Here is a 17,059-nt window from a genome sequence, read left to right as displayed (position 1 = left end):
GGCGCCCAGAATAAACAAGGAAGGCCGCAATGAGCGGCCTTCCTTGTTTTGCTTACATCGTCGCCATAGCGACGAGCGGAGTGACGTCATCGACGTCAGCCGACGTCCTGACGTCAGCCGCCTCCGATCCAGCCCTTAGCGCTGGCCGGAACTTTTTGTTCCGGCTACGCTGGGCTCAGGCGGCTAGGGGGGCCCTCTTTCGCCGCTGCTCGCGGCGGATCGCCGCAGAGCGGCGGCGATCAGGCAGCACACGCGGCTGGCAAAGTGCCGGCTGCGTGTGCTGCTTTTTATTTGAGCCAAATCGGCCCAGCAGGGCCTGAGCGGCAGGCTCCGGCGGTACTGGACGAGCTGAGCTCGTCCAGACCGCCCAGCAGGTTAATAAGTTTGACTTCTGATGTACTAAACCAACTCATAGCCTAGAGAGATACTGCAGTGTAATTTGTAACAAGTTCAGTGCCTGGTTGTGCCTTGCTACTGTGCGATTGTGTTGTGTGTGTGGCGTTTCCGTATTTGGCCTAAGCGCGAAGCAGACCCAAATACAAAAACGCTGGAGTGCAGACCACTCGACAGCAGAGCAGGAATTGTTGAAGTGTCTAGCAGCAGCTAGTGGTGGCAGTAAGAAGTGTTTTTGAGGGGTGACAGCCTTGTGTTAGCTTGAATAAGGTTGCTTCCCCTCGCGATCTAATCTAACCCCCAGTCAGGAACCGTCGCTGCAGGCTTGCCGTGGGGCCGGTTCCTGACATAAGCGATCTTTCTAAAGAAAGAAAAAATCACGCCCTCCCTATACTTCATGGAAGCGAGAGCGCTCGCTTACAGGAAGCAGAAAAAATTGACTTAGGCCATCTTGTGGCCAAGTAGTAAAACTACATTTACATACATTTTTTTTACATAAATTCATACACAATTACATTTAAAATTAACTGTTTACCTCCCACACTACAAAAAATACTCAAATAAAATTTTTGACTTAAAAAAATAAAATTAAAAAAAAAAAATTACAATTAAAAAAAAAACATAAATAGTTACCTAAAGGTCTGAACTTTGTAAATAAGCATGTCAAGAGGATTTATTACTAATATTGTTTAAATTGTAAGCTTATAATTAGTGATGGACACAAAACTGAAAAAATGCATCTTTATTTCCAAATAAAATATTGGCGCCATACATTGTGATAGGGACATAATTTAAAGAGAATCTGTACTCTGAAATTCTTACAATAAAAAGCATACCATTCTATTCACTATGTTCTCACACACACACACACACACACACACACACACACACACACACACACACACACACACACACACACACACACACACACACACACACACACACACACACACACACACACACACACACACACACACACACACACACACACACACACACACACACACACACACACACTACACACACTACACACACACACACACACACACACACATATACACATACAACACACACACACACACACACACACACACACACACACACACACACACACACACACACACACACACACACACTATAGGTATCTAGTGAGCCTTTTGTCCCTCACCTCTATATAGGCAGCCAGGGAGCCCCCCACACACACAGTATAGGTAGCCAGTGAGCCTGCCCCACCCTCTGCTGAGTAATTGGATGCTCAGCCTGTGGATCCCGGAGAGGTAAATTAGAGCTCCCTGTGCACTCCCTGAATCTGCTCTGCCCCGCTCCCCACTGCTGCTGTGCTCCAGACAAGGGCATGCCCCTAAAAACAGGGCTGACTCCGAGCATGCTCTGCATGGGGTGTTGGGGTGCCACATTGGGGTTTGGCTAATCATCGATGTGGCTTTTGGCCTATTTATTTAGCCAAAATTAAAGGGGTGGGCTTATATGTTGTGCAGCTTATGCACGGGGATATGCAGTAATATCTGTTTGAACTCCACAGCCCTATACTGTTATCAGCTGTTTTTCCTTAGCCAAATAGAAGGCTCTCCCTGTTCTAGGTAATCTCAGGGAATATAAAAAAATATATTCCCCTACTGATTACCAGATTTCTTCCTTTGTTCACATATTTCGGGTTCCAGCTATTGCAGTCACTTGAATTATCGTGATTTTATTGTGGTGACTAAATCCAGCGGCAGGTGCCAAAATGCCAAGTGTTTCAGCTTCTGTTTACATTTCAGGAGGACTCTGAATGAATTTTACCGCTGTTCCACTGCCTCATTTGCATAATATTGAAAAAAACTAAAAACTTTTCTAACTCTTTTAATGCAAACAAATAGAGACCTCAGACAAGCTTTTAGCTATTAGTAAGACTAGTACTATGAAGTATGTATGTTGCCATGCTAATTTCATCATGTTATCATGTCAGTTTAGGTAAGCTCTACCAACACATCTCTAAAGGTTCGTACACAACAAATCCACCTAATTGATGTCTGATTTTGGTCTATTGGACAAAAATTAGGCATGTGTACGCGTGAAAAATGACTAATAACTCCTTTGGATCAACTCATACGTCTGCTGGGCTGATATTGTGCAGTTGGGCACGTGTGTACAAGTCGTTTGAGCACCGTGCACTTGTTTTGAATGTGGCCATATTGTGCACTCCGTCATTCCACTTGCGCCCTCAGTATGCAAATTAGTTGAACATTTAATTTGTCGGTGCTCAGAAAATACAAGTCGTGGGATCGATCATGTTGTGGTGTCGGTCGTGCACTCAGTTGGACGTGTGTATGCGCCTTTGAGTTTTCTTTATGTTTGGGCTTGGGCCTTAGTATATTAAATTAGGACATTTTGAAAATAAACTAAATACAATTGGCAAGTGCTGTGAATTGATCAACTTTTTATACACAAATATATGAATAAGTCCTTGAGTGAAAACCAACTAAATTAAACCGAGTTTGAATTCAAGTATAAATGTTACTTTAATCAAAAACATTTTTATTTGCCAAGTATAACAGGGGTCACACCTGAAATTCTTTTAGTACACGGAGGCTTGGCAATAATGCAATTAGACTGAAATGAAAATAGATTTTTTTAATGCAAGTGATACAAAATGATACAGATATGAGAGACTAGGGGACTTGGTTGAGGGTGGTCCTGAGTCCAGGAGAAGATCAGCTTATGGAAAAAAAGGTATTCCTGTTCCTTGAAGTCTTGGTGGGGATGGACCTGTAGTGGTTGTCTAAAGGGAGAAGGTTGAGGTAGTGAGGTCCTTGTTTCTCAAGGGAGAAGGTTGAGGTAGTGAGGTCCCTGGTTCTCAGCCTAGAGATGTGGAGGACACCTAGTGATGATAATGATGTTCCGCTGATCCTTTCCGCTGATGACCCTCTGTAGTTTGTACTTGTTACTTACTGTTAGGCCTGTGTACCAGATGATGGAGGAGTAGATGAAGCTGGTCAGTAGCTCATGTGGTAGTCTGAATTTTTTTATTAGTGTTTTCCGCCTATCTGAAGTCGTGACTCATTGGTAATGGTAGTATCTAAGAGTAGTCAAGAGTCTTATACCGTAGCAACTTAAGTGCCTTCTATGAATACAGGGTTGCGGGGTAGGGGGGTTCTTCTGAAGTTTACAGTTAATTCTACATTTTTTGCAGAAACTTTGAAACAAATTGCCTTGGCCATGGACAAGTTTTATGCTTGCTTGATGAAGTCAGTTTTTACAATACAAAGAAACTGATTGTGGGAATGAGAACAAGAAGAGATGAGAAACACATGAAAGATTTTATATTGGGAGTGAAACTAGAATGGATGAGAGGAGAAAGGCGTAAGCTAATCTTGGGTTGCATTTAGAATGGTATCTGGAAATAGATGTAGCTAGATGTAGCTAGGAATGGGAGGAGTTAGACTGAGGAGAGCACTGTAAGTTAGGGTTGCGAGGATTAGCACAAATCATGTGTTGTTTTGGTTTACGGACAACTCTTGACCCTGGACGGAGGTCTATCTCAACACCAGGAGGAGACTGGAAGGTGAAGTTCTGTAGTAAGTAGGTGAAGAAGAGGAACATCTCAATTTTGACCAAAGCTTCCCCAACACAACTTCTTTTACCTAAATGAAGAAAAAATTAATTCATCAAGAACATAGATTTCAGAGGAGAGGAGTGACTGCTCACGCGTCCAAAAATTACAGAATCTATGCAACCAATTTAGAATAGGAGAGCCACCATATCTAGTACTGTACGATCCTCATTCATCGAAGGAGCCCCCCTCACAACCATGTATCAAGAACAACAACCATTTGAAAATGTGGGGTTCTCTTTAAGTGATGAGCAAAAATGCCAATATTCTTTTCGCAAAAATGCTAAATTTGTTTTTCGCATGAAAATGCCATCGAAAATAAGTTCTGTTGTTTTTGTGCACTTTTTGCAACTGTAAAAATATACATTTTTTGGCGTTTTCACAGTAAAATGGTCACTGTAAAAAATATTGTTTTTCGTGTTTTCATGCTTTTTGTGGTAAAAATATAAATTGTTTGCATTTTAGCAAAAACTTAAAAACGTGAAAATACAGTCTATTTTTGCCAAATTTTTTTCAAAATTGAAAATAGCATTTTCAATGCGAAAATGACTTTAGTCTCTTTGTACAAAAAATGTTAGTCTTTAACTACTTTCGCCTTTTGGATGAATATGCTACGTCCAAAAGGCTGCTGCCGCACTCCCTCGGCCAATTGTGCGCGTGCCAGTGCGCTCTCGTGCCACCGCCCATTAACCCGGAGATCAATAAATGGTAACACAGTTCCCATTCATTGATATAAGTCGACAGCCTCTATTAGAGACTGTTGTGATGATATATGTGGTGATGATGACATGTACGGTAATATGCAGAACATGGTGGCCGTTTTTGATTAGTATCTAAGGTAGCCGCCATCTTGTTTGCCTACCTCACATGACATAGTTGTCGCCTGGAAATAGTACATTTGCATCTAAAAGTGAACTCTTGTGAATAGTAGGAGCAGGAAATGCTAAATTGGTTTGCTAGCCTCCAGCAAGGAAATGGCTAATTAGGCCAATAGCCAGCCATGTCCTTACCTTTGGTCTGCTATAAAATACTGTCTCATATATGTATTTTGCTTAGGAGCGATTGTCACCTGTAACTTGTAGTAGGGAAGTCTAGAGTGCCTATAACAAGGAAACGGGTAATTAGATTATTAGACAGCCATTGTCCAGAATTCACACCTGGACTGGCTGCAGTGTGCTTTGATGCAGATCAAACCAGGATGGGAGCCAGGAATTTACATACGACAGCCTGCTGGAATGTTAAATAACTCTAGGCCAGCCAGGAAGCCCTTACTTAGAAGTATTTTGATGTGTGTGTTAAAATATAATTTTACCTGTGAAAATTAGAGCTATGGGGAGATGGAAAATGTCTGGAAATTTAATTAAAACTAGTCTTCCCCTCCCTTCCAAATGGTCTTGCAGCCTCAAGGCATATCTCCCAGCATAAAAGGCAGGGGCAGATACATAAAATCAGTCCGCTGCTGACGGTAGCTAAGCTAGGTAGACTCCTGATCCAATCAGAACTGTGTCCGTCCACAAAACCAAGTTCAAGGTTCTTCTATCTTGATTCCCGTTTATTTTGGTAAGCAAATATCCTTGTGTGTATCTTTGTTTCTTGTACTTTGTAATTTTTACTTTGTTTTTGTAAATCTTTTATATATATTGTCTTCTGTACTGTTCCACTTTTTTCTGGAATATTAAATATGTATTTAATAAGTTTGACTTCTGATGTACTAAACCAACTCATAGCCTAGAGAGAGACTGAAGTGTAATTTGTAACAAGTTCAGTGCCTGGTTGTGCCTTGCTACTGTGCGATTGTGTTGTGTGTGTGGCGTTTCCGTATTTGGCCTAAGCGCGAAGCAGACCCAAATACAAAAACGCTGGAGTGCAGACCACTCGACAGCAGAGCAGGAATTGTTGAAGTGTCTAGCAGCAGCTAGTGGTGGCAGTAAGAAGTGTTTTTGAGGGGTGACAGCCTTGTGTTAGCTTGAATAAGGTTGCTTCCCCTCGCGATCTAATCTAACCCCCAGTCAGGAACCGTCGCTGCAGGCTTGCCGTGGGGCCGGTTCCTGACATAAGCGATCTTTCTAAAGAAAGAAAAAATCACGCCCTCCCTATACTTCATGGAAGCGAGAGCGCTCGCTTACAGGAAGCAGAAAAAATTGACTTAGGCCATCTTGTGGCCAAGTAGTAAAACTACATTTACATACATTTTTTTTACATAAATTCATACACAATTGCATTTAAAATTAACTGTTTACCTCCCACACTACAAAAAATACTCAAATAAAATTTTTGACTTAAAAAAATAAAATTAAAAAAAAAAATTACAATTAAAAAAAAAACATAAATAGTTACCTAAAGGTCTGAACTTTGTAAATAAGCATGTCAAGAGGATTTATTACTAATATTGTTTAAATTGTAAGCTTATAAATAGTGATGGACACAAAACTGGAAAAATGCATCTTTATTTCCAAATAAAATATTGGCGCCATACATTGTGATAGGGACATAATTTAAAGAGAATCTGTACTCTAAAATTCTTACAATAAAAAGCATACCATTCTATTCACTATGTTCTCCTGGGCCCCTCTGTGCTGTTTCTGCCACCCTGCTGCAATCCTGGCTTGTTATTGCCAGTTTTAGGCAGTGTTTACAAACAAAAGACATGGCTTCTAACCAGCATGTGATAGGCCGAGAGGAGCTCAGTCTGTGACTCACACAGAGCCTGCAGGGGGCATGGAGAGAGTGTGTATAGCTTCTGCTTATAACAACAGAGCAGCACATTCCTGCCTGAGCCCGACTAAGCCGTCAAAGCAAAGAAGATTAGATTACATAACAGAGATAATACAGCCACTGTGCAACTAGGAAAGGCTGCACTAAGACAGACCACACTAGAACAGATATAGGAACTTATAGGATAGAAGAAATAAGGCTGAGAATGTTGTTGCAGAGTCTCTTTAAATTATGTAATAACCGGGACAAATGGGAAAATAAAATACATAGGTTTTAATTATGGTAGCATGTATTATTTTAAAGCTATAATGTCCAAAAACTGAGAAATAATTAATTTTTTAGACTAACTGTTAGGCATTAAATACAAAATTAATTTTCTATTGCAGGCTGTTACAATGTTAAAAAGGATGCTAACCAGGCAAATCAAAACTTTAAAATCAATCTTACTTTTTTCCAATTAGATCTTCTCTCCCCATGCCCCCAGGCTTTATATTGCTACACAGATGCAAAAGAGAAGTGACATGGCATGCTGTATCAGCCTGATTGGCTGAACCCTCTGTCTCTCTGCTCTGCGATTGGCCACCTGGTCTCCCCTTCACTCTCGATGTTGCAGCCACTGTTACTGCGCAAGGGGGGGGGGGGGGGGGGGCAGAGGCTGTCTCCTGTCACTGTCCTCGGCCCCCCTCCTCCAGAGGCATGTCCGCTCCCTCTCTGCCGCCTGCTGCCTGTAGCTTTCTCCCTCTCCCCCGCACTGAATATTGGGGAATGATAAATGAGCTGCCCACAGACTCACTTAACCTCCAGAGCGGTATGGACGAGCTCAGCTCGTCCATCACCGCCGGAGGCTGCCGCTCAGGCCCTGCTGGGCCAATTTTCCTCAAATAAAAAGCAGCACACGCAGCCGGCACTTTGCCAGCCGCGTGTGCTGCCTGATCGCCGCCGCTCTGCGGTGATCCGCCGCAAGCAGCGGCGAAAGAGGGTCCCCCCAGCCGCCCGAGCCCTGCGCAGCCGGACCAATCAGTTCCGGCCAGCGCTAAGGGCTGGATCGGAGGCGGCTGACGTCAGGACGACGGCTGACGTCCATGACGTCACTCCGCTCGTCGCCATGGCGACGAGGAAAGCCAAACAAGGAAGGCTGCTCATTGCGGCCTTCCTTGTTTATTCTGGGCGCCGGAGGCGATCGGAAGAACGCCTCCGGAGCGCCCTCTAGTGGGCTTTCATGCAGCCAACTTTCAGTTGGCTGCATGAAATAGTTTTTTTTTAATTAAAAAAAAAACCTCCCGCAGCCTCCCTGGCGATCTCAATAGAACGCCAGGGAGGTTAATAATGGTTCCAGGCGCTGCAGTTCCCTTCTATACTCTGCATTACTGCTGGCGGTAGTGCAGAGAATAGATGGGCACGACAGAGCTTGGATCCATTATTAGTTAAGTCTGTGCCTGCTGCATTTATCCTGCCCTCTGTGCTCAGAATCAGTGCTGGGAGGAGGGGGATGCGGGGGGGGGGGGATTCTTTAACCTGGAGGGCACTTAGATGACCCCTGCCAGGAGAATAATGCAAATTGAAAAAACAAAACAAAACATGGACAGTGCAATACATCTGTTATGTAAGTAGAGCTAGCATTTATCTACTTACACATGTATGTTTTGTGGGGGGGCATATGATGGCTAACAGTTGCTCTTTAAATAAATAAATAAATAATAATGTCTCAAAGTTCTGCACTCTCCTTAACATGCATGGAACAAGAGGGGATGGGAAGGTGATGGGAGGGTACATCGCTGTAAGCCTGCCTCTTCCTGTCTGAACATTTGACGAAAAGTCAGTTTTTCAAGGCAAGATTACAGAGATCAGACAGGAACAAGGACGAGGAATAGGCAATTCACAGAGGATCCAGCACAGAGGATCCAGCACAAACATGCCTCTGTGCCTACCTTAGGTAGCTTTGACTTGGGTCAGGTATCCTTTAACTGATTAAGGTTGTGCTCATACTTCTGCACGTGTGCACACAAGCTTGTGCATGGGTGTGTACCCATTCAAACGTAAATGATTGCTGCTACAGAAAATAACATCAATCATTCATTAAAAGTTAGGGTGTAAAAAAGTTTTAAACATTTTTAAAAAAGTTAATGAAAGTGACAAGATCACAATAAGTAATAAAGTATTTTTTTCCCTATGAAGTTTTAATCCTTTCCTACCATTACCCTTTTTTTTAACCCTTTGATCAGGGCCCCAAATACTCTACAGATGCTTTACGCAGCTGTTGCCCAGCAATGCTTCCGTATAGCACTGGGGCCCCTGAACTGTTGCTCTAGCAATTAATGATGATCATAATTACAGCCATACCTAATTATGATTTTGAAGTGCAACTGATTTTGTATAATCCATTTTGTGTAATTTTTGTATAATTTTGTGCCGAATTTAGGGGTTAATAGCCAAGCCCCCAAACATGGTATCTTCAATAAAATTGCTCCGTATGTTCAGGAGAAGGGTGGGAATAAGACAAAAAACACATGCTATTGTCATAGTGGGTGCAAATGAAAAATAATTTTTAAAAAAGGCCTTGCAGTTTTTGAGGAAATCAATTTTAAAAATGTATAGGAGAAATGTTTTTTAACCACTTTGCTGCCCGGGTACAGTATATATATACGCTCCTTAGGACTTCAGTTCCCCGCCCGGAGCGTAGATATACGCAACCCCCACCGCTGCCACCACTGTCCGCGTTCCCGCTCGCACGTGCGCGCACTCCCGTTATAGTGCACGCCACCACCCGCTCGTCCGGAGATCAATGAACGGGAAAACCCATTCCCGTTCGTTGATCTCTGACCCCCAGCAATGATCGACTGCTTCTATGAGAAGCAGCGCGATCATTGTGAAAAAAAATCAGTTTCCCAGCCTCACTGAACTTCCTGCAAGCATACTTCCTACGCTTTCAGGACGCATTTACAAAAATTTACGTCGGCCATCTTGTGGCCAAAAAGTAATACTACACCCAAAAACATTTTTCACATACAAATACATTATTTTCCAATATAAAATTAACTCATTAACTCCCACACTCCCCAATTGTTACCATTTTTTTTGTAATAAAAAAATAAATAGAAAAAATATATTAAAAAAAAAACCTACAAATAGTTACCTTAGGGACAGAAATTTTTAAATATTTATATCAAAAGGGTTTAACATTGTTACTTTATAAATTATGGGCTTGTAATTAGGGATGGACGCAAAACTGAAAAAAATGCACCTTTATTTGCAAATAAAATATTGGCGCCAAACATTGTGATTGGGACATAATTTAAACGGTGTAGTGTAATAACTGGGACAAATAAGTTACATGAATTTTAATTACAGTTGCATGCATTATTTAAAAACTATAATGGCCGAAAACTGAAAAAAAAATGATTTTTTTCCAAATGTTTTCCTATTTTCTCATTCTTGGCATAATGTCCCACCTAAAGAAAGCCTAATTGGTGGCGAAAAAAACAAGATATAGTTCATTTCATTGCGATAAGTAATGATAAAGTTATAGGCAAATGTAAGGAGCGCTGAAAGGTGAAAACTGCTCGGATGCTGAAGGGGTAAAATCCCTCAGTGGTGAAGCGGTTAAATTAGAAAAATGACAGTTTTGAAAACCATTTTTCCTTTACATTTTTGAAATTTTCTCTAAAACTACAAGATCTTTTTGAAAAATTGTTTGCCTTGTTTCCACTATTCCACTTAAAGGGGCACTATGGCAAAAAATTGTAAAATTTGAAATATGTGCAAACATAGACAAATAAGAAGTACATTTTTTTCCAGAGTAAAATGAGCCATAAATTACTTTTCTCCTATGTTGCTGTCACTTACAGTAAGTAAATCTGACAGAAGTGACAGGTTTTGGACTAGTCCATCTCTTCATAGGGGATTCTTAGCAAGGCTTTCATTCTTTATAAAGATATTCCCTGAAAAGGATTTAAACAATGATGCTGGCCAGCTTTCCTGCTCCTCACACAGTTTTTTGGCAATTGGACAGAGCAGCTGCCATTCACTAAGTGCTTTTGAAAATGAATAAATCCCTGAGAATCCCCCATAAACAGATGGACTAGTCCAAAACCTGTCGGTTCTGTCAGATTTCTACTACCTACTGTAAGTGACAGCAACATAGGAGAAAAGTAATTTATGGCTCATTTTCCACATATTTTAAATTTTACAATTGTTCGCCAAAGTGCTCCTTTAACATACATAGCATTTGTGCTAATGATAGCATCTATGATGGCTTTTTTATGACTCACTAAAGTGGGCATAGAATTTTGCGAAAATGTGAAATTGTGGTTCATGATTATGTTTACAAAGTAAAATGAACTACAATTTGATGACATTTTTGCTCATCACTACTAGTAGCAATCACATCAGACCACTACCGATGCACAGGCTGGGGATAATGGTCAGCCACAGCCACATAATAAAATAAGGCATATGTGGTACTATTTTAAATAGAGCCCAAGAATATACTTTACATGTTTTATACTTGTCGTGTGAAAATCAGGAAGGCTGAAAAAATGTGTATAAATTGCAGCTATGCCTATATTTTTCCTTTCAAAATGCCTATAAATTAAAGTAATGTTTTTGAAAAAATATTACCCACAATTATTATATTATTATAATGGGTTGACTGTGACAAGATCAATTACATCCTGAGCCCAACCAAAGTACATCCTGGAGTACGCATACCATGTGTTGAGCATCTGGGTTCTATAGCACTATACTAACAATACTACAATGATTTTGAAAACAAAAAACATTCTTCTAGAAGGATAGACAGGATACACAAGATTGGTGGTAAGAAGGCTGAACCAGTTGTAAATTTAAGTGCAGATATTAATGGTAAATGTAACATTTTTTTTTACATGCCCTATGTAGAGATGGCCCGAACCGTTCGCCGGGCGAATCTCTCTGGGCCTTCTACTACTTCCGGGTCTCAATGACCCAAAGTAGTACGCCTGCGCTGCCCGGCGGAGCGCGTCCTAGATCGTGCTCCTGTTGCCGGGCACTCTCTGCGCATAAGCGTGACGGCACTCATGACATTACGCACATGCGCAGAAAGTGCCCGGCAACAGTAGCGCGAACTAGGACGCGCTCTGCTGGGCAGCGCAGGCGTACTACTCCGGGTCATTGCGACCCGGAAGTAGTAGAAGGCCCACAGATTTTGAGATGTTCGCCGGCGAACGGTTCGGGAACCGTTCGCAACATCTCTAGCCCTATGTTGATGGTATAGTAGAAGGAGAAGTTCCTTACACCTTTCTTCCTTGTATTTATAATTAGATTCCTATTAAATCATATACAGTAAATACTATACTGTACCTATTAAGAATGGGATGAAGGCTTCATTCTTTTTGAAATTTCCTTTGTCATCGAGAAAATGTTCCGGGTAGAAATCATGTGGTTTTTTGAAGTAGGCTTCATCTGTGAATACGGAGTACAGAACTGGTAGTACAACAGTGCCCTATAAAAAAGAAGAAAAATGACTGTATTGTCTGAAGCTTAGGGTTGCTGAGAACCATACAAAAATATTGACTATGCTTAGCATGCTTCAATTCACCAAAAATAAATAATGATACCAGAAACAAACTGGGAGTCATTCGACGAAAGAAGAAATGTTTGCACCAGAAAACGGACACCCTAAAATGGTGTGAATGCACTTCAAGATATAAGTTAGCAAAAACACTGATTAGATTAATCATACATAGCATAACATTACCATTTAGCATGCTTGAAAACATTTGAATTATGCACTATGTTATAGTAAAAAATAAACAATAAGCATCCCAGAAAATACATTTGTTCAATTTGTAAGGGTCAAAAATTAGAGTATTACTAACCAGTCAACAAATAACAACTAACCCACACTTCCTCCCATACATAACAGAAAACGTGGGTGTGCACTAATTCCCATGGGTCATGGACTGTTTCCGACTAGTTCCTATACCTTATCTTTCACTCCAACCAACACCCATCATGAATCAAATCCGGTACCCCTCAGAAGCTAGATTCTTCCTTATTCCCCACCCGGAAAGATTAGACATGTTTTTGCTCCTCTTTACTTGCCCCTTCCACCATACCAGAATGACTCGAGTTCTTGGAAACTCCTTTTTTGCTTCTGGTATGTAGATATACTCCCTGTTATTGTCACTTACTTTAAAGGGTATGAGGGACGAGTAAAAACAAAAAATGTATACATACCTGAGGCTTCCTCCAGCCCCCTCCGCACCAATCGCTCCTATTTTGCCATCCTTAACCCTTTTGCATCTTTGGTAATGGGTCCCGTTATTGCGGCCAGTCGTAGCTTGTTACTGAAAATTCAGAAGGCTGAGGACAGCATTGTGGAATCGATCAAGCCAAAGGGGCTGGAGGAAGCCCCAGGTATGTATACATTTTTTGTTTTACTTGTCCACTGGTACACTTTTAAAGTTTAAGAACCTGATAACGGAATGTAGTGACACTTTACCTTAAGTTTGTTACTTGTCCCTCATTTTCCTTATGGTTTAAAGGGATCCGAGCAGCTTTCTTTCTTTTTAAATGAAGCATAGTAAATAGTTGGGTGCTGTGCGGTCGGGAGGAGGGGGGGGGGAGGGGGCATCCTCACAAGTTTGCCTCAGGCAGCAAAACGTCTAGAACAAGCCCTGCAGGTAAGTGCACTTTGTGATTACATTTATTGCACAGAGTATCACACTAATGCCACATCTGATATCAATGTTCATACTATGTTACCGTATGTTTTCCTATGATTCTCCGCTTAAATGTGTTGTTTAAGAAAAGCGTTTCGATAAAAATCTATAGAAAAAATATTGTGAATGATGGCTATAAATGTAAATTATGGCGACAGCAGCCTTCACTGGCAATAGCCAGACCCCAAATTACGTCATAAACAACATAATTTGGCTGCCAGCAATAGCTGGAGCCCTGATTACATCTCCCACTAACCAATTCAGTTAACAGTAGGAGAATTGTAGCCTCTCGGCCCCAGACCTTAACTCCCTCCTCACACGTGTTCCCGACTGCCTGTCCGCTATTTCCTCTTTCAGGACCTCTCGCTGCTTAGAATCAGAATCAGAATCAGAATCTCTTTATTTCGCCAAGCACGGCTGGACCGTGCCCGGAATTGGATTTGGCACGGAGATATGGCACAGTAAAAGTAACATGACATTGGTAAGACAACACAAGTTTACAGAGTCAGCAACATGTTACAGAAGGTAAAGAGTAGTACTAATGCACACTATAGCAAGAACAGTGATCAGGGCAGCAGCAACACGGTCAGATGACAGTCTGTAGGCGGCTATGGGGGAAGGGTTTGTGGAGAGGGCAGAGTTCAAGAGTCTAACGGCCGTGGGGAAAAAAGTGTTCCTGCGTCTTGTAGTCCTGGATGAGATGGACCGGAACCTCCGGCCCGATTTGTGCCGGCTAAAGAGGCTGTGACCTGGGTGGGAGAGGTCGCCAGCGATTTTCATTGCTCTGGAGAGCAGTCTAGTGTTGTGGATGAGATCTAAGGGGGGTAGAGGTTTCCCAATTGTTCTCTCCGCTGAGCTGATGACCCTCTGAATTTTGTATCTGTCGCTGGCGGAGGAGCTAGCGTACCAGACCAGGATGGATGAGCAAAGGACCGACTCAATGGTGGCGGAGTAGAAGGATCTCAGAAGTTCCTGGGCCATGCCAAACTTCTTTAGTTGGCGTAGAAAGAAGAGTCTTTGCTGCGCCTTCTTCTGAGTTGAGATGGTGTTTGCCCTCCAGGTCAGGTCATCAGAGATGGTTGTGCCCAGGAGGCGGACACTAGATACCCTTGCAACTTCAGTTCCGTCGATATAGATTGGGGGTGGGTTAGTGGCATGTTTCCTGAAGTCAATGACCATCTCAACGGTTTTGGTTGTGTTTAGGACTAGCCTATTCTCTCTGCACCAATTGCAGACTCTGTCTACCTCCTGTCGGTAGGCCTGCTCATCGCCCTTGCTGACCAGGCCAACAATTGTAGTGTCGTCCGCAAATTTGATGACTTTGACAGAGTTAACAGTGGAAGTGCAGTTGTTGGTGTAAAGAGAGAACAGGAATGGTGACAGGACTCAGCCCTGGGGGGCTCCTATGTTGGTCACTCTGGGACTGGAGGTGATCTCGCCCAGTTTGACAACCTGGGACCTGTTTGAGAGAAAGTCTGTAATCCAAAGGCGGAGAGTTGGGTGGACATTGAGTTCCGTGAGATTGTCCTGCAGGATGCGGGGGCAAATTGTATTAAAGGCCGAACTGAAGTCCAGGAGAAGGACTCTGGCATACGAGTCTGGCCTGTCCAGGTGATCCGTGATAAACTCCAGGCACATATTGATGGCATCATCGGTGGACCTGTTTGTTCTGTACGCAAACTGGAGTGGATCCAGTCGGTCCAATGTGGTGTGTTTGAGGAGGGACAGGACAACTCTTTCAAAGGTCTTCATGACCACGGATGTCAGGGCCACAGGCCTGAAATTGTTTAGGTCGGATCCTCCTTGCTTTTTCGGTACAGGGATGATGGTGGATCTCTTGAAGCAAGTAGGGACCTTCCCTTCACTAAGAGACCTGGCCAAGACAGAGGTGAGGATGGGGGCTAGCTGACGTGAGCAAGACTTCAGACATGTTGGTGACACGCCATCCGGGCCGGGGGCCTTCCTCGCGTTTAGAGTAGACAAGAGATGCTGAACGTCGGCCTCAGTTACTCCCAGTGGGCCTGAGCATGAGCCGACTTCATTACTTACAGGGGAGGAGTTGGGGAGGGCGGGAGGTGTTGGGTGCCCCCTCAAGGCTGCCGGGTCCTCAAACCTGCAGTAAAAGTTGCTAAGGTCCTCAAGTAGCTTAAGGCTTGGTGAAGCTCGTTGGGGGGGAGGCTTGTAGTTGGTGGCAGCCTTGAGGCCCTTCCAGACTGCCTGAGGGTCATTGCTTAAAACGCAATATGAATAAAACAGAACTAATAATGTTTCCACTTTCTCTGCCCACCTCTCTGCCTGATAGAACAATACATGTTAATACCACCCCTATAAGTTCAGTTTCCAAAGCACGTTGCTTAGAGTTACTATTTGACTCTTTCCTCATATTGACTCCCTAACCACTCCTGTCATCTCCAACTAGAATAGAATAGAAAATAGAAATAGAAAATCTTTATTGTCATTGTAACAACCGAAATTGTACAACGAAATTCTTAAGTGCAATTTTCCAGCAAAAGCAAAGACAGCATAACATTCCATTCTTACATACATTGCATTGCACACACCCCTTATCAACATGGCCACTTAGCAGCATTTAACATAGAAATGGCTGGAGGATAAAAACTGTTCTTTAGTCTGTTTGTCTTAGTTTTTATAAGTCTAAAACGTTTTCCAGAAGGCAGATGTTCAAATAACACATGTCCTGGATGTGAGGCGTCACTTAAAATTTTCTTAGTATTCCTGAAACAAAAAGAAGTATATAATTCTTCTAATGGAAGGAGAGGACAGCCAACTATCCTCTGGGCAACCTTAATTACCCTATGAAGCTGCTTTTTCTGTGCTACTGTGCAGCTTGAAAACCACGCACAGAGACAGTAGACTAGGACACTCTCCACTGTACTGCGGTAACACCGCGCACAGAGACAGTAGACTAGGACACTCTCCACTGTACTGCGGTAACACCGCGCACAGAGACAGTAGACTAGGACACTCTCCACTGTACTGCAGTAACACCGCGCACAGAGACAGTAGACTAGGACACTCTCCACTGTACTGCGGTAAAAAGACACCAACAATTTCTCAGGAATATTATTCTTCCTAAGCACCCTTAAAAAATATAGCCTCTTCTGTGCCTTTTTCACTACTTCAGCAATATCTGACCCCCAAGTCAGGTCCTCTTTAATAGTAACTCCTAAAAACCGAAAGTCTGTGACCCTTTCTACAATATTTCCATTTATAATAAGTGGCTGAATGTCATCTGCCTTCTTCCTAAAATCCACTATAAGCTCCTTGGTTTTAGCTACATTTAGGAGCAGATTATTGTCTCTACACCACATTTCCAGCCTTTCTACCTCATCCCTATAGGCAGACTCATCCCCCCCTGATATAAGCCCCACCACTGTAGTGTCATCAAAGCAAACTTAACGATGGTGTTACTATGGTGGGCAGGAACACAATCATGAGTGTAGAGGGTATAGAGCAGGGGGCTCAGCACACAGCCCTGAGGAGAGCCAGTGCTGAGACTGATAGATGAGGAAAAATTTGTACCCACTCTAACCCTCTGAGGACGATCGCTCAAAAAGTTCTTAATCCAGAGGCAAGTTGAATATGGAAGCCCTATGTCAGCCCTATGTCAGCCCACTCA

At 42.6% G+C, this 17,059-nt stretch overlaps 1 protein-coding gene across 2 annotated transcripts in view; it reads right to left on the bottom strand.

Moving 5' to 3' along the window:
- Positions 1–2,980: 2,980 nt before the first annotated feature.
- The window catches only part of LOC137571186 (cytochrome P450 2K6-like), a 171,928-nt gene continuing 157,849 nt past the window's right edge, over positions 2,981–17,059 (bottom strand). For both annotated transcript variants that reach the window (XM_068280001.1, XM_068280002.1), the window contains 2 exons: positions 12,056–12,197; positions 2,981–4,034 (listed from right to left, as the gene is read on the bottom strand). In XM_068280001.1, coding sequence (XP_068136102.1) covers positions 3,814–4,034; positions 12,056–12,197 — 363 coding nt within the window. In that variant the 3' untranslated portion in view covers positions 2,981–3,813. The remainder of the gene's footprint in view (positions 4,035–12,055; positions 12,198–17,059) is intronic.

Source organism: Hyperolius riggenbachi, chromosome 4 (assembly GCF_040937935.1).
Source record: "Hyperolius riggenbachi isolate aHypRig1 chromosome 4, aHypRig1.pri, whole genome shotgun sequence".
Classification (NCBI taxonomy): domain Eukaryota; kingdom Metazoa; phylum Chordata; class Amphibia; order Anura; family Hyperoliidae; genus Hyperolius; species Hyperolius riggenbachi.
Note: the sequence above shows the minus strand (reverse complement) of the source record. Positions and strands in the feature narration are given on the sequence as shown.